This window comes from Rhamphochromis longiceps, linkage group LG13 (assembly GCF_057381845.1).
Source record: "Rhamphochromis longiceps isolate RC_006_pf linkage group LG13, R_longiceps_female_GT1.1, whole genome shotgun sequence".
Lineage (NCBI taxonomy): Eukaryota > Metazoa > Chordata > Actinopteri > Cichliformes > Cichlidae > Rhamphochromis > Rhamphochromis longiceps.
In genome coordinates, this window is record NC_140569.1 from 26,201,384 (window position 1) to 26,222,853 (window position 21,470).

General features: G+C 40.7%; 3 protein-coding genes across 4 annotated transcripts; 1 reads left to right on the forward strand and 2 right to left on the reverse strand.

The window, feature by feature from the left end:
• Positions 1-399: 399 nt before the first annotated feature.
• Positions 400-9,320, reverse strand: sgpl1 (sphingosine-1-phosphate lyase 1). Of its 2 annotated transcripts, none has more exons than XM_085428743.1 (14): positions 9,059-9,320; positions 6,408-6,573; positions 5,921-5,988; positions 5,474-5,621; positions 5,245-5,324; positions 4,886-5,014; positions 4,438-4,526; positions 4,231-4,339; positions 4,048-4,146; positions 3,815-3,961; positions 2,020-2,258; positions 1,776-1,922; positions 1,573-1,693; positions 400-719 (listed from the first exon to the last, which is right to left on the reverse strand). In XM_085428743.1, exons 1-14 carry the CDS (start codon positions 9,068-9,070, stop codon positions 576-578), a joined length of 1,698 nt encoding a protein of 565 aa, XP_085284869.1. In that variant the 5' UTR covers positions 9,071-9,320; the 3' UTR covers positions 400-575. The 2 variants fall into 2 exon arrangements, with proteins under 2 accessions (XP_085284869.1, XP_085284870.1); XM_085428744.1 differs by lacking the exon at positions 9,059-9,320 and adding an exon at positions 7,020-7,178.
• Positions 9,321-14,251: 4,931 nt separating this feature from the next.
• neurog3 (neurogenin 3) lies at positions 14,252-15,283 on the forward strand. The gene is made up of 2 exons (XM_085427322.1): positions 14,252-14,345; positions 14,644-15,283. The coding sequence occupies exon 2, from the start codon at positions 14,645-14,647 to the stop codon at positions 15,281-15,283; it is 639 nt and encodes a 212-aa protein (XP_085283448.1). The 5' UTR covers positions 14,252-14,345; position 14,644.
• Positions 15,284-15,634: 351 nt separating this feature from the next.
• Positions 15,635-21,470, reverse strand: pdlim1 (PDZ and LIM domain 1 (elfin)). Its single transcript, XM_085428745.1, has 7 exons — positions 21,243-21,470; positions 20,063-20,214; positions 19,471-19,555; positions 18,269-18,453; positions 17,388-17,530; positions 17,128-17,245; positions 15,635-16,293 (listed from the first exon to the last, which is right to left on the reverse strand). Exons 1-7 carry the CDS (start codon positions 21,333-21,335, stop codon positions 16,107-16,109), a joined length of 963 nt encoding a protein of 320 aa, XP_085284871.1. The 5' UTR covers positions 21,336-21,470; the 3' UTR covers positions 15,635-16,106.

A 21,470-nucleotide genomic window follows, 5' to 3' on the forward strand; every position in this document is an offset into this window, starting at 1 on the left:
TGAAAGCTAAAATCGAAATGAAATGTAAAACAGAAAAAACAAACACATTTCCTCTACATAATTTAAAATCAAATCAGAGGTTAAAACTCGTTTGGACCCAGTCATGTCTTCTCTGTACCATTTAGGCGCAGTGTTACAAGGAATTTCCCTCTAGGCTGATTAGAATGACAATGGCTTGTGCTTCAAAGATTGCTGCAGATGTTTGGTTTTTTATATATATATCTATATATATCTATATATCTCTATCCATCTATCTAATATATATATATATATATATATATATATATATATCTCTATCTATATCTCTATCTATCCATCTATCTATATCTCTATCTATCCATCTATCTATATCTCTATCTATCCATCTATCTATATCTCTATCTATCCATCTAATATATATATATATATATATATATATATATATATATATATATATATATATATATATATATATATATAGTGCAGGTATGCAAGATAAGGCAACCGTTGAACGATTTAAAAATCAGAGCTCTGGGAGGAGGCGAGAGCGTTTCCCTGCATGCAGTGTTGTCGGGCCAGGAGGGACCAATCCCTTTTCAGTGGGCTTTGCCGTTGCCATTCATGTGGCTGATGTTTGACTTGGTCACCTCAGTGCTGTAGAGACAGTCCAAGAAACCTCGGGAGATCTCCGTGACCAGGGATCTATCTGGGATGGCCTGGGCCATGCCGTAGATCGCTCCCTGCAAGAGCAGGAACATAAGTGAGCTTACAAACATCCAGACACATCATCCGTCTCTTAAAACAGGTTTTCTCTTAGCTATATACTTTCAGACGCAGAAGGCAGCTGCATTAATAAAAAAATTCCAGTTAAATGGCAGCACAGATGTTACTGTTTTTGTTTGCTTTTGTTGCATTTGGATTCATATAACCTCTTGTACCTCTCCAATGTGATGAGTGAACTGACTGAAGAACAAATGAAACTTCAGAAACTAACTTCTAGTTATATGGAATTCACCTTAATCTGCAGCAAGATCTGTTCTCAGTGTTAACTACGCTGCTGACAAACCTGTCGGGCACAGTGCTGCTTGTCCCACGTGGGTGGAGTTTAAAAGCTGGCACACAAAATAGCTGCTTGTGTCGACTCAAATCGAAGGTTTTATACAGCAACAATGCAAAATGCCACTTCCCTTCCCAAAATACCCACAGAATGTTAAACCGAAAAGAAAGCTAAATACACAGCACTCAGCATGATTCCTCTCCAGTGGCTACACTAGCGAGCACTACAAAGGTGAAGTCAGCTTGATTTGAATGATAAAGGTATAGTTTGGATCTACAGTAATATGTAATCTCCCTTGGTTTCCTCCTACAGTCCAAAGTCAGGTGAAGTAGCTGAATAAGGTATGAATTTATCTATATGCAGTAGGCTCAGACTGTGACCCTGTCATTACAATAGGATTACAACATCCTGTCATGGATCATCAAAGCAAAACTGTGATGTAATGATAAAGAAAGATTGGTGTCTTTGTGTTATTTAAACTTCTTAAAAAACCCACATGTTAATGATGACTATGTAGATAAGTAAACCAAACTCACCATTCCTGTAGTTTTCTCTTTGGGGTTCTTCATGATGATGGCGACCTGCTCTTTGACATCACGAATAAAGTGATCAGCGACCCCTGGCTGAGTGTGCAAAACTGTGCAGCAAATGTGGATGCTGTGAAAGCAACGATTGTGAGGTGTAAATATTTATCATGCCATCACATTTACTGAGACGTTATCGTTTGTTTTACATCTACCTGGACGGGTACTGCAATGTGTTCAGATTCCAGCCCTTTGACGTCAGTGCGTTAGACAGACGGAAAATATCAAAATCATCCGAGCCGATGGCCACCACCGACACCTCCGGATCCCCAAACACAAACACCCCTTTAATCTTGCGGATTCTGACAAACAGAGAAGAAGACAGAAGAATTTTAAAGAAGATAATAAATTACAGACTCTGTAATTTATTATGTTCAGTGTAACAAGTCTGTGTCTTACTCTGTTTTGATCTTGTGAGCTGTGCTGACGATCTTCTTGGTGGCGTCTACGTAGCCGTTCTCTCCCATATACATCATGGTCGCCCAGCAGGCGGCGATGATTCCTCCTGGCCTGGAGCCCGCTATAGAGGGTGAGGCATAGATCCCCCCTTGCCAGTCAGCAGCTACAAAGTATTGGTACTGACGGTACTTTTTATCGCTGTAGAGGATCACTGAGGAACCTTTGGGGGCGTAGCCATACTGGAGAGAAACGTAACACATGCACACAAGGTGCAGAATTAAAACAAGCATATCCCTGTACATACCACACATTGTTCTATGTGTGGTATGTATATATACACTAGAGATGGCACGATACCACTTTTTTATGTCCGATACCGATATCATAAATTTGGATATCTGCCGATACCGATATGAATCCGATATAATGTTTTTTAATCAACAAAACTGTTTTTTTAAAATATCTTGCTGCATTTTGTATAAGTTCATACTCAAGTTTAAAACAACAACTACACTAAAGCTATTCTGTTATACCTATATGCAAAAAAAAAAAATTTCATAGTTCAGCAATACTGATCAATCTAATAAACTTAAACCTACACCATCCTCCCTATTCTGGTATTTTAAAGAGTACTTAGCGTAAATATTAAGCAACCTAACTAATAGGGTTCCAACTCCCAGCAACAACAAAAATAAATAAATAAATAAAAAAATAGGGAACCACCCCTCACGCGCCACCTCATGATGCTTAATCGACGTAATCAACCTTAATTTGATGCAGTGTGAAAAAAAAATGCACAGAAATCAATTATTTTTCAAGAAATATTAAATAGATTCAACATCTTTCTTCAACAAAATTGCAGACTGCACAGATGGTACCTTCCCAAAGGAAAAAGTACTATAGCTTACTAGGGTATATATATTAGACTTAATAGTAACTATATACAGTAATTGACTTCTATTCATTTTACATCAAATTAAAACTTTGGGTGTCAGATAATTATTTATTAAAAGCTAGACATTTTAAATGAGAATAAGAAAGAAAAGTATGTCTTTGTGCCCCCTTTTCCCTGTTCATGCCCTATCGGCCCCCCTGGCTAAACTTTGCTAGATCCGCCCCTGCACAGTTACCAGCGTCAGCTACGTAGAAAAAGATCCTCGAGTAGAAAGTAATATTAAATAAATTCTAACAACAGCTGATCAAGCTTAAACGTGCTGCTGTTGTTCAGCCGCTGGTTTCCTCTTTCTGGTGCAAAGTGGGCCAAAAGCAAACTAGAGACACGGACTCGCGACAGAAAAGCCGATCAGCTGATCATTAAGCAGTTTCATGATTGAAGTAGCAGCCAGAAGAGGCAGTCACTCCATATATCGTTTGGTAAGCTTAACGCAGGAATGCTTTACAAACATTCAGAGATGGACTTACACACTTGCTTTACTTCTCTCGGGGATAACTTTGTCGGAGATGAAATGCCGGGTTGCTAGCGAAACTCCACATGCTATCCAGACCACCGACAGGTCCAGCATGCCACAGCCGCTCTATCACGTGATGCATACTGCTCCGACGTGCTAACGTTCTGAGGTGAGTTACGGCGTGTTGCAAGTTTTGTGAGGTGCTTTCGTGATATTTAATGGATCGGATTACATTTTTTATTTTTCTCCGATATCCGATCCAGTAATTTAGGTCAGTATCGGACCGATACCGATACGTAATATCGGATCGGTCCATCTCTAATATACACACACATGTATATTGTTCTAGAAAGATTTGATCTGAAGGCTGTTCAGCCACTCCTTACCTTGTGTGTGTCTGCAGAGATGCTGGTAACACCTTTTACCCTGAAGTCAAATGGGGCGAGTGGGTAACCAGCCTTGGCCATGAACACAATAAGAAAACCACCCAGACAGGCATCCACATGCATCGGGATGTTGTAGCGTACAGCCAGCTGCAACACATCGAGAGAAAGTGTGAGGGATTTGACTTCCCAGTTTTTGTCAACAGTACATATAAAAAAAATGGTGCACTTCTAACCTTGGCTACTTCCTCAATGGGATCTATGATTCCATGAGGAAACTGGGGAGCTGAGCAGACAAGCATGGCTGTGTTCTTGCTGATGGCTCTCCTCATGGCCTTGAAAGAGAACAAACAACACTGGAATAAATAATGCCTGGAAACAGAAGTCAGCACATGCTGTCTACGCGTGTTCTCGCTCACCTTCACATCCACTTTCATAGTTTTCTTGTCGAGAGGAATGTGAACCAGCTTCATCCCAAAATAATGTGCCGCTTTGTCAAAAGCCGCGTGGACGCTCACAGGTGCAAGGCTGCGGAAACAAAAGCAGGACACGAAAATGATTTCATGACTTTCTCTGGCAGGAACAAGCCTTGACACGGACCCTGTGTCCTGTAAAGCTCGGCTTACATTTCAGGGTGTTTGACGCCTCGCTCGTGTGCGATGTCTCTGTATGCTTTGCAGGCCATCAGTATGCTCTCGGTTCCTCCTGAAGTGACCTGCACAAAGGAGCGGCAAGGATAAGACAAATTCAGTCCACCTTTTCTAAATGTAGGGATAAAGGTTTGTGCATCGGTCTGATAACAGAGTTGCAAAAAAGAAATCTTTGGGATCACCAGAATTTCTTCACTGATCATAAAAGTGGTCAGATATTCAGCAAAGTCTCATTATAACTTTTCATGACTTTGAGTTACAACACAAACTGCAATTTTATTTCTTTGTATTTCTATTAAGGAGACTAGACTAGAAGTGGGTTTTAAATTGTCCCTGTCTATTATTATTATTGTATAACTGTGACGGAAATCCTGCCGATAAAGAAAATCCTTTTCTTGCAAGTGTCTACTGTATGGTGACTTACTGTGCCACAGGAGTTAGGCCCACCATGGAAGAGTGTGCAAGCCATTCTGACAACCTCTGCTTCCATCTTCCGTACGCCAGGAAAAATGTCTGGGTGGAGTGGATTGCTCCATGCAAAATCCCCATATACCTAAAAATAACCCCAAACAAACAAACAAATGAATGACAAAAGTAGTAAAGTGTTGCATAAACTGCAAACCTCAAACCAGGGTGAAACCAATGTCATCGAAAGGACCGACCAGGATATGAAATCAAAAAAATTACTTTGTTACTGTAAAAACTCCAAAATGTATTCAAGCTTGACCCTGGCCATTAATGCTTGGAATGCCAAAATCTGCAAATGTATACAGAGATGCATACCTTCACTAGGAGGTTGGTCAGTGACTCATCACCCCAGTACACTGCCCCAGAAACCAATCCCTTATCCCACTTCACCTCATCTGCAACAAAAGATTGAGTCTTGAGAAACCACTGGCTTTCTCAAAGATATTATCCTTTTGAAAGCTAAGTAGACAAGTTTTCTTATCAGCAATGAAGATTAGAAATACTGATAAAGAAGCAGGAATCTCAGGGCTGAATGAGGACTTACTCAGGGTGTCGTACTCCTTGATTTTCTCCATTACTTTGGCCTGAGAGAGACCTTTGGAGGGAAGCTCTGTGGTGTAGCTCATCCCCTCCTTGAGGGTAAATAGACTAGCAGACATGTCATCCAAAGCCTTGTTCAGCTGGCTCTGGATCTGATACAAAGAGAGGACAGAGTTACTTTACAGGCACAAACAGCAGTAGAGTAACGTAACCCATAACCTAAAATGGATATAGGAGAAGTAACAGTATTGCTGACTGAACAGAAGTAACCACATGTTATCACCAGAGCATCATCTTAATCGTGCCAAAGGTCTGTCATTCCCAACCATCCCCCTCCATGACTTTGATATGCAGTCATCCAAGAATGACTCATAATAACCCCAGACACTCGTCAGCACACACCAGAAGGGGGGAAAATAAAAAAGGGAAGAGATTTACCACTGATACTTACTGCCCCGCCAACGAAGGGTATTTTTCTGATGAGTCTAAAGCACTGCTTCTTGATTCGTGATGTCAGACCTATTAACCAGAAAACACAAGGCAGCAGCTGTGGTGAAATGTTAGCATGCATCCACAAATATTAAGCAGCTGACTGTGACCCATAATCATACGTTAAGGGAAGGCGTAGTCACGAGCCCCTTTCACTCTGCTCGCAAACACACTAAAGAGCTAGATTTTTACCAAGAAGCCACACTCTGACCTTTCCCTCTCAGAGAGCTACAGATGGCTGGCTCTGACCTACTCGCTGAGGAATTTAAGCACCGATTCATTGGAAGATCTAGAAAGTCGAGACAAATGATGGCTTTGCTCGGTTGTGCCGCAATTCCAGATAGTGTGCACTACATTAGCAGATGGTTAGCTGATTACATGCGTTATCTCAAGTCTCAAAGACTCTAGCAGGCCTACTTTGGACCCATTCTTATTGTGTGAAAGATTACTTTCTTGCTGGAAGAGGAAGCCTTTGACCCATAGTGCTCCCACTGTGGTGATCACTGTCACTCCGATGATCTGCCACGGCTCCAGATGGGCACAGCGCGAGTTCACCTGCTGCCGGCCCTCCTCCAAATACAGCAGCACCATCTCCTTATACACCTCCAAGGCACTCTGGACATAGAGACACACAATATGCATTACAAGAGAAGTGCAGAGCAACCATCAGCTTTTCTCTAACAACAATCTGGATTTACAGAAGGCTCAAACTATTCAGTCAACAGCACTCATGTTTCCTGTGATACAGATCTCTTACACGACTATGGTGATATGGGGAAGCTACCACTGAGTGCCATGTATTGAGAAAGTTAGTCACTGTTTGACAGCATAATGACTGCTTTCCTGCAAAATGAGGTAACAGTTAAATTTCATCTCACTTAATCTGAATTTTTTTTTTTTTTTAAACAAGACACATGACTTGTGACTGTGCAATAGGAGCAGATGTACAGGCATCCAGTAAAACACTGCAGGTCAGGCCATAAACCATCAAAGACAGTGACTGACAACACATCCAATTACTTTAAGGGAAAGTAACTAATCTTTCAAGTGCGAGTACTTACTTTTGAAGACATTGCCAGACCTACAGATCCCACCCCCACACACTTTAAACGCACTCGGCACTTTTCCTGACTGTCAGGTGAAGAGACAGCCAACACTCGGTACACCAGGTGAAAGTGAGAGAACACGTTCAGCGAACTGTAGATCTACAAGCAGACTCCTCCCACTAGTCACATAACACATCGAGCCCATTAAGGTAATCAGTCAGGATTAGACGAGACGGGAAAGACTGAGCTACAAATTTACGACGAGGTATAATTTACGTCTCTTTCAAAGCACGATCACAGGTGAATACTTTCCTGTCAGTTCAAATGCGCATGTAATGATTTAGCCCGAGGAGATCTAAGTGAGCCTTAATCACAGTGAAGTGCCCGTCAATGGGATTGCATAAGCGCAGCAAATTTGTCTTTGCATTATCTCCCTCACAAAGTCTTTTTACAACATAACAGCAGGCAGTTTGATCGTGAGGACTTGCCACCTCAGCTGCAATAAGAAAGCTTAAGGTTCAACAGCAGTATCTTAACTAATCACAATCTGTTCTGCCACAGCAAAAATAACACAATGAGGCGAGTCCTCTTAGTGCGACGGAAAGGCCGTTTACTGTGTGAAAGAACAACCTAAGATGTTGCCCCCCCCCCCCCCCATTAAATCCTAGGTAAAGGGTTGTTAGTGAGCCATGGGAGTCCTACCCCCTGACCAGACAGCAGCTGCCATACCTGCCTGTTTTGGACAGCCTGTTCTCATACAGGTTTAGCAAGATCAGCTGCAAAGAGCTGACTGAAGCAACAGAAAATAAGCAACTAACATATGTTGAATGGGAAGCTTGACTTGAGTCATGACAGGCATGTAATTTAGCACACCGCCCACATTTGATTGCTGTCACACATCTGTCAACTAAACAAATAAATAAATACATGAATAAATAAATAAAGATTAGATCACTCCCTTTTTTGACTCTACTTCAGCCTCAGATCCCACACACACAGCTTCCCCTCAGGAAAACCTACACCAGGTTCACACAAAGCCTCTTGTACTAGTTTCGTGCTACTCCTTGTTGAACAGTGGACACCCATTCTTTTGCTCAAACCCACCCTATACAACATTTAACTATTCTTCTAATGAGACCTTTTGTTGTTTCAAATGGGAGGTCATGTTCTCGTGGAAATATACTGGGCGTGAGGTGGTTGCTCCTGGATACATGAAGGAAAAAACAGTCAGCTTGCTAAAACATCACCAAAGCTCAGAGAGATGAGGAGATCACTGAGGGGGGAGAATAATTACAGATGTGGCGTCTGGAAATTTTTTATTTAAACCTCTACAAAGCCTCCAGATTGCCACAGTATCAAACGATATTTAGGTCAACATCAAAAGTATGTTTATGTTTTTTTCCCCCCTTGAGATAATTCTTCTCTCTCCTGTGATGACCTGAAGGAGCTCAGAGTGATTTCTGCCCGGACAGCAGATCTGTTTCAGACCAGCTGCCATGTCTTTTGTCTGCCTCTGATTACTTCAATTAGAAAGAAAGAAAAAAAAAGCACTGCTTGCACAACCTTAAACAACTCTCCCGTGGGACTACTAAGAGTAGTGCTTTGTTTAAACTTCCTGCAGGTTTATGTTGAACAGGATTTCTACTTTTAGACAGAGGCAGCCACAATAAACAATAGTGAATGAGCCGCAAAACACGCACACAAAGAGGAAGGATTTTATTTTATTAGACTTTAAACCAATAAAAGTGCACCATGAACCTGTAGTTACATCTTGTATACCATCTTTTTATAACAGGGCCAAAAAGTATCGATGAAGATTAAATGTTTCCTGAAAAACAACCATATGTCTGTAACACGAAGCTCTCATAACAAGAGTGCCTGCCAGTGTTTGTGGACTCGGAGCATCCCTCACAGGAAAACAACTCGGGCCATTAGCTCACTTCAGTACTGATAAACAAGTCTGCTTCTTCGGGCGTCCTGAAGCCGCACTGTCATTGTCCCGTCTGCTACACTGCCTGTAACGTGAGACGGAGAGAAAGTACAGAGACACCTACCCAGTAGTCCATGTTCTCGAGGCAAACTGTCACCGAAAGTTCCCTTTATTTAGCCTGCTTCTCGGGGAAGTCACCTCCAGCAGCCTTTGCTATGAGTCCTCTGCTCTCATCTACATGCTACTACCAAACACAGCAGCAAGCTAACCCTGATTGAGGAAGTCACAAATACACTCGCGTATAACTGCACGCGGTCTGCGCATGTGTAGATCTGATGATGCTGTGCCGCTGTGAAATCTACCAATCTACCAGGCACCGCGTGCTTTGTAGATCTTCTCTCCGAGTCGCAGGAACGTCGCACGTTTTCACACCCACAACTGGATGTGAAATGCTGCGTTCAGAGACGCCACGTAAAAGACAATTTGCCGTCATGTGAGTCCAGTAATGCCATGGAAACCATCGTATTTATTGAAATATTTACGCCTCGAGTCAGTGACCTTTACCCCAGAAATGTTTGACAAGCAGACAACAAAGTACCTTTTCGTAATAAATCTTAATTTATCCACATTTATTCAGATGTATGACTGTGCATTGCTCAGATCATTTCGGCATTTCAGTTTTGTTCAGCGGAGAACAATCAATTTTTTGGCAACCTAAAAAAAAAGGTATCTAAAAGCATATATTACTAAGGGTCACATTCTCTGATTCTCAGATAATTATAAAGACAGATAATGGCTCTCATTCCTTGATAGACACGTTCTTGTTTACAACTGGATCATAATCGTTTACTTTTATTCTACTTAAAGTATACATATTTTAACATCAGTGAACGCCTCATTTAGCATTTTGTGTAACAAGACGAAATTCTGTCTAGAAGGGAAAACAGCGCCGCAGAGCTGCCGGGTACTGTAACTGCACATCTAAATACACTATTTTTGAGTGGGATATCTTCTTTTGGAGACAATTAAAAAAGTAGTTGTACAGCTGCCGTTTTATTGATAAAATTAAATTGATCGTCTTAAAAGAACATGAATAAAAAGTTATTAAACTAGGTTGACTTGTGGAATAAGGCTAAACCAACACAATAACCCAGACACATTATGTGTTTTGCTCTTTTGTTGTTGTAGTGGTAACTGAAGTCCATGTAGTTAAATTGCCCTGGATAGTCTGTGCGTCACTTTTATCACATTTAGAGTTGAGCTCTTCATCTGTTTGTCATATAAAACCAGTAAAAACATCCTAAATATAATTCTTTTAGCCTGAAATGTATTTATTTTTTCCCCTAAAGTGACCCAAAAGATACAAAATTCAAACATTTTAAAATTTTAGCCTGTGGTACAGGTGTTATCAAATCTTGTGCAATGAGGCTGTTCTGAGGTAAACCTGAAACTTTTATGTTTTGTGTTCTAAGTGTTACACTATTAAAAAAATGTTTATATTAATCATTATAGACGATAGTGATGATATTTTTTTAATGATACAGAACTGAGCAGAGTGTTTAATGGATGTAATGGTTATAAATGTTTATATGATAATTCCCAATTGTTCCAGAATGATGTTTTCGCCATTTTCACTTTCAATAAAACATATTTGAGTTATTATGACTGTTCTTTTTTCATTTCTTAAGTAAAAGAAGATATGATATTACTGGTAATAGATGTTTTTCCTCTAAAAATGAGTGCTGTAATACCAGTAAAATAGATTCCCCCTGCTTTCTGAAACACTCATTAAGGAACAATCATATATTTATTGCTGTTCGATGGGAATTTTTATATTCTAAATAGATCTATTGTTCAAAATTGAATATAGGCACTTGTTATGAACAAAGTCTTGGCCAGGGTCAATTTTTTACATGCATCTTACTATGTGTATATATCATATATACTATGATGTATACGAATAACCCAAATTAAACCTGAAATATGACAGGTTTGAAAACTTCTCCAGAATTGTGCTTTTAGGCTAATTACAATTGTTTGGGATTTTGATATGGAAGCTTTCACCCTTTAGATTGTGTACTTTCATCAAACAACTCAGCTGAACTGACTTTTTTTTCTTTCTTTTTTTGTTAACTGTTCATTGTGATTCACTAGAGTTGCGAACGAAATTGGGCGATTAGTACATATGTTTGTTGAATTACAAGTTTATTAAATAATTTCTTTATTGTCTTACTTAATATACAACGCTGCAAATAAAATCATATTTTTGATTTATTCAGGTACGTTCCTGCCAGCAGACAGACAGGTAAGCGCAAATCCACCATATTTCTTTACGTGTTCTGTAGAAGACTAAAATAGTCTTCATAAATTAAAAACGCCAACAGAAATAACTTTTTATAAATAGGTTATCTTTACTGTCTAAATCAAACATTTATAACTGATTAAAACCTTAATGTCACATGTCCCTTGAAGCTACCATCCCTTCGCTGAAAATTCAACATTTGCTCTTTTTTATCTACAAAGAGCCGCTAATGAACACGAGGTTTCGCAAATAAGCTATCAGAAACAAAGAAAAAACATTATGTAGTAGTTTAGAGGGTGAAAGGGGGCGACTTGCAGCCACCGTCCTATTTGTGTTTAAAATCTCCAATCTTTACAAAAAGACAAACTGTCTCCAAAGGACACCTATTCCGCTATAATTGGTGTACACTGTCTTCAAAAGCTGGGGTGAGAGGTACAATGCCTTGCCTGTGAAAGGAAACTCCAAAGCACATTAAAAGTGAATTACTTCTTGTGTAAAGTGTGTTCGGGGTCATGCTGGTCACGACGCGCGCACTTCTCCAAAAGCGCACACGTCTCCAAAGGCGCACTCCATACTTTCTAAAAGGCAGTCATATTGTTGAGGGGTCTCACAAGAGGTGTACATATGGCATCCGGGTTGCAATTAAATGTTTTTAAGATGTTTTTCCTTTCTTGAAGAAGTTTCCTTTTCCTTTTTTTCTCTCCCGGCAGCTCTTTGCTAGAAAGAACAAGAGGAGGGGGGCACATTGAATGGCTTCGCTGCTAGTTTGGGATGACAACAATCTGGTCAGCGAGTTGTTGGACTTTGATTGTCCCCCTCAAAACGTCCTTCAGACAAAAAGCCGAAGACGAAAATAAAGCCCCACCTGGTACCTCTGTTTGCTAAAATAATAATAAATAGATTTCGTTTAATAAATAAGCAAAGGAGACTGTAAAGTGAAGTAGCAGAGGAAGTATTAATCAGGAGCATCAGGCAGGTATCACCTGCTCGGTAGCTTGCTTAGTTTATTGTTAAATATTGTTAAATCACTTTTCGTACCAAGTCTGCTCCGATATCTACCATTACCACAGCAACTGGCCGCTTATGTTTGCCTATACTTTGCATAACAAGCAGGACACTACAGCACACTGATAAAAAATCAAGGAGACAGACTGACAACTTCAACCCACACCTGTCCACGATATCCTAATATGGATTTGGCATCAATGAATATTTGTAAAGTGGTAATATTCAGTTTACTTTAGACTTTTCGGGCCTTTTATAACAGCAAGGCACCATCTCCTATCGCCCTAGTATATTTGTCCAGTTTATTGAAAGCATATGGTTATCAGATTGTTCCCAAAACACATATTTAGACAGAAAGTTAAGGAGAGCTTTTTGTGATCCTTTGTTGGCAATTGTAAATCATGCTTGAGCCCCGCCACGCTTCCCTTTCCTCCCTTACCCAGGCTAGAACGTATCTGCACACTGTTGACTCTTTTTTCTAATCTTTAATGTGTTAAAATAAAGTTTTATTAGAAAATAGCAACGCGTCACTGAATTGTGGCGATCTTGGACAAGTTTTTGGAGATGTCATAGCGCACAGACACAGGCTCACATTATAGAAGAAAACGAGCTTTTATTGTTGCGAAACACAAAAAGACCCTTTGTATCATCGATTTACACAGCGGATTTCACCTTCCCACCTCTCCTTTTTTAGTTTGCTCCATGCGTAATTGTCTTATCCAAATACCGGAGCTTTGCGCTCTAACGCAAGAAGCAAATGTTTATCCAAATATATGCCATTTAAAAACAACACTTGTTTAATATAGGTAAGGTTTTCTGAGCTAACAAAGAGGTAAAATAATCTTTAAAAAAGACTCATCGAAGCAATAAGTAAGGACCAACTTGTAGGAGCTTAAAGTTCTTTTAACGTCCGCCTTACCAGGTAGTGTGATGTGCGCAGAATCGCAAAGAGTCTCCCAATCTTTAACAATAAACAATATTAAAATAATAACTGCAGAGAACTTTTGCATTTTCTTCTTCATCTCGGTTTTTAGCGTACTCTGGTGCACATGGAGCTGATTTTAGAAGCCAGTCTGGCAATAATGTGCTCTGCAGGGCATGTGCCGATGTTTTGAGTGCGTAAAATGTAGCATTACAAGTACCTCTTATGGATAGAGATCGGATAATATTTCCAAAATAAAACTTTGTGTACAGTGATATTTAATTAAACACAATACAAATATTGAATACGGTTCCACCTTTTGCGCATAAAACTAAACGTTGCTTACTTTTCAACCATTGCGAAAGTCTTTTCATAAACACATTATGATTTACTATAACAATAAAGATGAAGACAGCTAGCCTTGAAAGCTTTAATGGGAATTAAAGGTAATCTGTAATCGAGTATCACATCATATATACAAGATCCATATTGTGTCTCGTGTCAAGCTTTTTTTTTTTTTTTTGCTAGACCAGCATCTCACTAGACAGAAACAAGCGCATGACCTCACTAAACCGAGGTCAAAGCAAAGCTCACAAAATGTTTTGGTTTTCTTTTCCTACCAGGACCTCCAGCATTTGACCAGCAAAACAGGGAAATTAGTGAATAGCTGGCATAATGATAAATACAAGCAATAAACAGATATATTAAGATTCCCAGAGTGGTAGTTTAGGACCACCACAATCCTGAACGCTGCATGTTTGTTGCCCCCAGACAAACTTATGGAAATCGGCTCGTAATGTTTACCTTCTCCAAGAAAAAAAACATGACCCTAGTCCATAAAATAGGAGTATTATTAGCCTGACATACATCCGTGGCACTTTGCCATCCACATGTATTTAATTAACTATTACAATGAATACACAAAGAAATGCAAGCACACTGAAGGATGAGGGAGAGGGTGAAGGACTCGCTGCCTGGAAGCTGATTGGCCACTCGACGAGCGCTGTTGATTCAGGCGTCCACGGTGCAAAAAACAGATAAGATAAAGGCCATATAAAGTGACAAGAGATGCGCATCCATCCCTCACTGTCACCTGCACATATACACTGTCTGCTGCCTCCAGCTACAAGAGCGGACTACGTCTTTATCCCAGCTTCGCCTGTCAGGAGCAGGCCTGCAAACGTAAGTGCGACTACACTCAGAAGTTTATTTATTTATTTTTAAAATATGTCCTTTAATGTTTTTCAGATATTTCATTTCTAGTTACTGGTGCAGTTGCGTTGTTATTTTTAATCAGTTAAAACATTTAACGAACTCGGGGTGTAGATACACGTTTCAGTCTCGTAGAAAAAATGGGAAACGTGATTTCCAGGGTTTGTGGCATATCTCAGGGCATCATTTGGAGTTTCTTTTTCTCTTTATAGCCAAGCTGTCTCATTGGCATCACTTTTGATTATTTTCATCTTCTTCGTCGCCACAGGATGTATCCTAAAGTAATCTGCGTCCCCGACGCCCTGCGCGGGTTTTCTCCAACACTGCGCAACCGAGTGAACGAAGCCGGTGACACTTCAGGAGACTCACGAGGACAGCTCCCGCGAAAACCAGCGACTGTTACCCGAGACGTGTCCTCAGTGAAAAACCCCAAACACAGATGTGAGCAGTCCGGGCAGCGGGGCAGGCGAAGGATGAAGGCGAACGATAGAGAGCGCCACCGCATGCATAATCTGAACTCCGCCCTGGACGCGCTGAGGAGCATCCTGCCGGCTTTGCCAGAAGACGCGAAACTAACAAAGATCGAGACTCTGCGATTTGCCCGCAACTACATCTGGGCTCTGACCGAGACTCTCCGGATGGCAGACCAGCACGCACACACTCAGGACTATCTGGCATCAGATCTGAGCAGCCCGGCAAGCGTTTTATCTGCCGAATGGGACTCAGCATCACCTTCAGAATGTGGTTATGGGACCAATGCTGACTTTAGCCACAGAAGCTCTCTCACCGCTGTTAATGAGATGAGCTGCAGAATCTTCCCAGGAGAAGAATCCAGCGCCATCCCCGTTACCTTTTGTTTCAAGTCCCTGTGTGCTGACAATGACCTGACGAGTATGTGGCACTTTTGACTCTCTATACCGCTCCATCTCACATAAAGACATTTGGGTGCAAGCAGCAGTTCCCCATCCGCTTTAGCGAGGTTACGCTTAAGACCAGGTCCAAAGACATTAGTTACCCATGTTCAGTGTTTATTCTTAAAAAGCAACTAAAGTTTTTTGTTTTGCTTTTTTTTTTTTTTAAAAAAAGGGGGGAAAAAAGACTTTCTGAAGCCACAACTGTCATTCAAATCATTCTTTGTGTTTGAAAGCAATTTAATGATCATGTGGCACCCCTAATATTTGCAACCCTACAATCAGTGTCACTAAAAGTAAAGAAAAAGAGCACAAGGGACAGTTAATAAACCAGGACGACATGAGAGAATTTGTTCAAGCTAAAAAATATTTATTCGGCAATTATATTCAAATGTATTTTGCTGTATAAAACAATGTTTATTTATTCAATAAAAACTGTAGAAAACATGTTTTTCCTTTAACAGGGATGGGAATATTCTGGCTTTCTTTTGCTTCCATGATTCAAAAGATGCTGAAATGTACAAACAGTATCAAAACATAGTGGCTGTCATTCAAATTATTTTAAATGATACGAAAAAAAAGAAATGCCATCTTACAGTATTCACTGGTTTTTCTTATAGGCCAAAGTTTTTGTGCAAATCAACATTTTCAAACACGTAGTTCCTTACTGTCCTGCCTACCAGTGACAGTACTGAAGTATAGTGTGAAAGGAGACCAGTTCATAGTCTTAAAGTAGCATTAGCTAAATATTGTAAGTCTCGGTTTATGTCTTGGTGTCCTATGGTGGCGTGCAGTCCGAGGCCGAGCTCAGTGAGGGGAACTACTTGGGAAAGACCGTAACCACGTCGTAGCCCTCGGGTGGAGTCACTCGCTCGCGGGCGTGCGTCTCACAGTAAATCTGGTTCTCCACAAAGAAATGTCCCTTCTGTTTTAGGTTGACGTTGCAGTCTGTGCAGGTGTAGCACTCGGGATGACGGAACTTGTCCCTCAGCTTCACAACCATCCCTCTGAAGTGTAAATAAAAACAAAAATAAGTGAGAATGGCAGTGAGGGTCGCTGTCTATAGGAAAGAGCATTTTCTGATCTAAGCTGATCAAGTTAGAAAACCTAAACACACATTTACTTTTAGATCTCAAAGGTGTTTTGGAGAAAGATGAACATCAGGAAACGTCTGAGTCAGAAATTAGGCCTGATTTATAATGTTTTGCTTGCCATTACAGGCACGTTCCATGTTCCCACTTCCCAAAACAGCACAGACATGAAAATGTCAGAAAATGAAGTGATACTCTCGTACAGTATCTCAAAAAGGAAAGGACTGAAATGACCCTGTGGGAGAAAAGATTCGGTGTCGTATTCTGTACACTAGGATTTTATAATCTGGCTTTAACATCCACAACCACGTTGAAAATAATGGTAAGAAACAAAAGCAATTAATCTATTGCTAAAAAAGACGCATATTATAAGCCAGCATTGGTGAACCCGTGAGCAGACCCGTTCCTGGTAAACCCCATACTAAACCCTCGGCATGGCAGATTTAAGTAGAAGTTTCTAAACTTAGATCTTCTGATGGGACAGTGTGGACAGTGTGCTAAACATCTGTATGAAGTAAGGATTTTCAAGGATACTCTTAAAGAAAGGAAAATAAAACATTTATGGACTTTTCTAAAAATATAAAAAGCAAAATTAAAATATCTTCCAGCAGCAGGAATTAGGAAACAAGTGTGTTGTTGTTACTTCATTTGCCCACAAGGTGGAGACAGTATTTCTCCCAAGTGCTGCTAGATTCAGATGAACACAATCTAGAGGCCTACAGAGTTCAAGCTTGACCATAAAATACTTACACAATCCCAGATCCACATTTGTCACACATGGGTAACTTCTCTGTGTTCCCCACTGATGCTCCAACCTTTGTTGTGGGCGCTTTCACACTCCTGAAGCCTGATGGTTTATCCGAGTCGCCTACAAACACCAAGAATAGACTGAAAATCTTGATTGGAACTAAAAGACAACAGTCTACCAAAAAGCTAAAATTGTTTAAAAATACAATATAAAAATCCTACATTGCCCCTTAAAGTATATGGAAAAAGCATGGTATCAGTACCTGTCTCAAGAATCTCCTGAAGCACCTTGAATGAAGCAGACTGTCGAGGAGGCTCGTCAGACTCCTGATTCTCCTGCAGCATCTTGTAGACTTCGGAATCTGCGACTATGGGCGGTCGCTTACCTGATGGCTCTGATGGAGCACTAGAAAGAAATTGGGCACGTTTCAGCAAGGAAAAAAAAAAAAATCATATTCAGCAACAGCATTTTGATACATAATCAGACTGGCAGTAAAAGCCCAGGAGATCAGTGCTGATTCAGCACGAAAAAAAACGCCAATGAATGAACCTTCTCTTGTGTTTTACTTGTTTTAAACATAGACTTAAGTGACATCATTTTCTTAAGTCACTGGATTAGTAAATACTGGCTCCATCTGCTTGGAAGCAATATTCACACTTTAATGATTTGTTGAAGCACAGCAGCCTTTCGGGAGCTGGCCCGCTACTGTAAATCTTGCAGTTAGCAGTTAGAGCCAAACAGTGTGCACATGTACTTCTCCTCCAGAAAGGATTCAAATAAATCACAGAGTGTTTAAGAGGTTTTGTGTATGTCAGTATTGAAGTAATCCTCTAAAACAAACGCAGTTCCAGTTTCCCCAATTCAAAATGAGTATTTGGAAAACAACTTAATGAAAAGCTAAGCTTGCAGAATGATCTATAAAAGTCTTTCACAGAGTATCCAAACAACCAAGCAAATCAAAAAGGAAGATGCATACAAATTCATTTTTCAATTAAATGGAAACATTCTGAATTTGAGCCACAATTTACTGAGTCTACTGCCCACAACGATTATTTACTCTGTGACCCAAGCAGAGCCCAGCTAAACTCACTCATCCTCACATTTTCAATACTGATTGATTGCCATCACTTAAGCCCATCTTACTTGTTGGGGGGGTCATTAGCCGTAGTAATGGTCTTGACTTCATCCACAGCTGAGTTGAAGTCCTTGATATTCTCTGAAGAGTACAGCCCAGATGGATTATTGTACTGGTTAGTCACCACTTTGGAGCCGAAACCAGTGAAAGGCAGGGCGCTCCTGTTGTGGGTCGAGCCTATGTGTTTCACCTCCTGCAAAAACCAAGCTGCAAAAGTTAGGAGAGTGCAATATTTATGAAATCCAAGCGTAATTGAAACAAGCAATACTCTCAGTGCACACCTGATGAGCTATAAAAGTTTTTTTTTTCTTAATTGCGCATGTACAAACATGCAGTGTTTGCTAAGTGGGTTAGAAATATTGCTTAAGGTTTGAAAGTGACTGGCCTATTGTGTTTTAAGCTTCACTTTCAATAACATTTTTCTTGAAAACAGACTTGGAAACTTTGAGCGGTTCTGTCTTTTTAAAGCAGCTTCCAGTCTGATACAAAGTCACACATAATTTAGCAGGATAATGACTGTGGACTCTGCCTTAATTATACCTACGTGGCTAACTTTAACGACAGATGCGTCATGACACTGGCATGCCATCACAGTGGGCATACAAATACCACCAAATCTAGCTCATGCTTTACAGTGGGAACACGGAAATGCCTCCAAATATAGCTCATGCTTCAAGCTTCTAAAAGTGCAAAATCTCCCCGAGTCTCTGCGAGCAAGATGACTTGCGCAAAGGAGCTGACAATACTTACATAAAACAAAAGAGTGAAGCAACAGATTCTAGAGAAGTGCTTGAAATATGTGTTAATATGTGTGTGGGAGAAACAAAAAAAACAAAACTCTAGTTTTGTGACTTGTGAAACACACACACACACAGGGCCTGAGACACCGTTTCCTACATGAATTCATACTTTGGCCTCAACTTTCCACTCAGCGGGCAGGAACTGAGGCTTGCGTCAGGGCTTGGCTGATAAACTACTGTCTCCTAGGAAACCTCCTGTTGGTAAGTAAACAATGACTTCATCATGAACAGTAGTAGGATATAAATTTAAAAAAAAAAAAAAAAAAAAAAAAATCCCCAAGCCTTTGCAGGCATGGGGAGGGCAGCACTCTGGCTTCCAGAAACTGAACGGCTACTCGATTTCACTCTAAATGACAAAGCTGGAGGAGTCACTTTGTTAAAGTTCATACAGCTTTGATGCTGACACACACCCGTGGTTCTGACGCAAGATTCATCTTGTAGGGATGCGTCTTCCCCTCTTCAGATGACAGCGGCGACCACAGTTTTGTTTCTGACCTGAGGAAGACAGGAAGGCAAAACAAGGCTTGAAAGATGATCTGAGGATTCAGTAACATAAAATGCCAGGATCGCCCGCGTGTTCCTGTGTATCAGCACGTGAACGCAATATTAGGGCTGTGTCTTTGAATGCAACAGAGCCCTTGCAGGCATGCTCATGTTCTTGTTTATCTTGCAGTTAAGCCCGTCCTTTCATGCATTCAATATGACATCGCTTAATGGGAGCAAACATATGTGGTTCCAACCGTCTTTCAAAGCCCTTTTGATACGACTCCTCAAAAGTCATCAGTCATGAGTAATTTACAAGACGACACAACAGAGCGATGCGGGATTGCAACATGGTAAAAACCAGTAAAACAAACAGAACTGCTGTTTAAAAATCACTGAATAAACATGATGTCACTCGCTGAACACCTGGATTGCAGCTGAGCCGTCTCACATTACTCACTCTTTTTCTCTGAGCCTATGGCTATGCAGATGAGAATGGCACATTTAGACACAGCTTACCTGTCTATGGAGAGCACCATTTCCTCTATGCAGCCCTTTATCTTGTTCTGCGCCTCCAAGTGAGTCATGTTCTCTGTTGGTTCTCCATCGATGGAAAGAATTATATCCCCGATGCATAGATTTGCTTGGGCTGCTTTACTCCCGGGGTTGACCTACAACACAGGACATAGAAATTATAAAATTAGAAGCCACTTGTGCACCATAATTACAAATATATGGAAAACGCACCTTCTAATTACAGCCTAAAGGCTTCCAAGTCAAAAGAGGAGAATGCCATTGTTTTAAACCTGACCTTCAAGAACCTTTAAGCAGCTGTCTTTGTTAACAGTAAACAGAAGCGAAGGCACTTGCAGAGTCAGGATAAAAGCTTCCTGGAGCCCAGATTCTCTATCTGAGATAAAGGCCTAAAGCAGGGAGAGGGACCAGGAATTCCTAATCACTTTTCCATGGGTGGGGTGGCCTGACCACAGTAATAACCTTCACAAGAGGGGAAAAATGCGGTGTAGGCTCAGAGGAGTGCTTTGCTAGCTATAATCCGGTTCATTACTGCCACCAGAGCAGCACCCTGTATGAAGCTTAATAAAATCTTAGCGCTAATGAACACCAGTGAGGTGTGTCAGCTGTCAGCGCATGACAAAGAGGCTCCGATGGGTCCATGGTCACTCAGTGATGTCAAAGCATGGAGTTGAAACTTTTAAAAATCACGCTTTAAATCTTAAGTAAATTCTGTAAGAGACCAAATATGAAAACCATTGTTTGGGATTAGTGCATTTCTGGTTCGGCTATTATAAAACTACTGTTTTAAAGTAGCTTTAACTCTCAGTTAAAGACTGAAAAAGATACATAAAAAAAAAAAATTACAATTCATCAGAAATTCACCAAAAATATATTTTACCTTACATAAAAATGTATGTTTTTAAATATTAAGTGGGGTCCACGGACCACCGCGTTTGCTCCTTGAGGTAGCACTAGCAAAAATTGCCGCTAACTTAACTTTTAATTACAATAAACTGAGAAAGCTAACGCTAGTTTAGCCGTTCGTTAGCCCTCCGGTTAACACAAGCTAACCGTTAATCGTCAACCAGCCTTCAGTAAAGTCGCGGGGAAACAATGAGAGGTGAGAGTCCAGGTGCGGTTACATTGAAATGCGGGGGAGAAACTAACAGTAAAACGAACTTACCCGGGAAATAGCCAGTGGCTGCTCGAAGTCCTTTCCTCCAACCAGCCTGAACCCCCAGGGGCCGGGACCCTGCAACGCCACACGGAGAGGCATGGTGTGAAAGTTTTGAAACAGAGCCGACGGTAGTAAAGGAGCTGCCTCAGACCTCTGCTTCACTTCCTACTGCAATATGACGTGGAGTAATCAATGGTCAAAAGAGTTTGAGGCTGACTGCAACTCCACCGCATT

Bases quoted from the DNA above. Each gene is read 5' to 3' on its own strand.
- sgpl1 (XM_085428743.1), bottom strand. The intron at 4,340-4,437 runs GTAAGCCGAGCT...TTGTTTCCGCAG, and splicing joins GGCGTCAAACACCCTGAAAT to CCTTGCACCTGTGAGCGTCC. The intron at 2,259-3,814 runs GTAAGGAGTGGC...GTTTCTCTCCAG, and splicing joins TCTCTGCAGACACACACAAG to TATGGCTACGCCCCCAAAGG.
- neurog3 (XM_085427322.1), top strand. From the start codon at position 14,645: ATGTATCCTAAAGTAATCTGCGTCCCCGACGCCCTGCGCGGGTTTTCT.
- pdlim1 (XM_085428745.1), bottom strand. From the start codon at position 21,335: ATGCCTCTCCGTGTGGCGTTGCAGGGTCCCGGCCCCTGGGGGTTCAGG. The intron at 17,246-17,387 runs GTACTGATACCA...TGGTGTTTGTAG, and splicing joins TCAGGAGATTCTTGAGACAG to GCGACTCGGATAAACCATCA. The intron at 16,294-17,127 runs GTAAGTATTTTA...TTTACACTTCAG, and splicing joins AAATGTGGATCTGGGATTGT to AGGGATGGTTGTGAAGCTGA.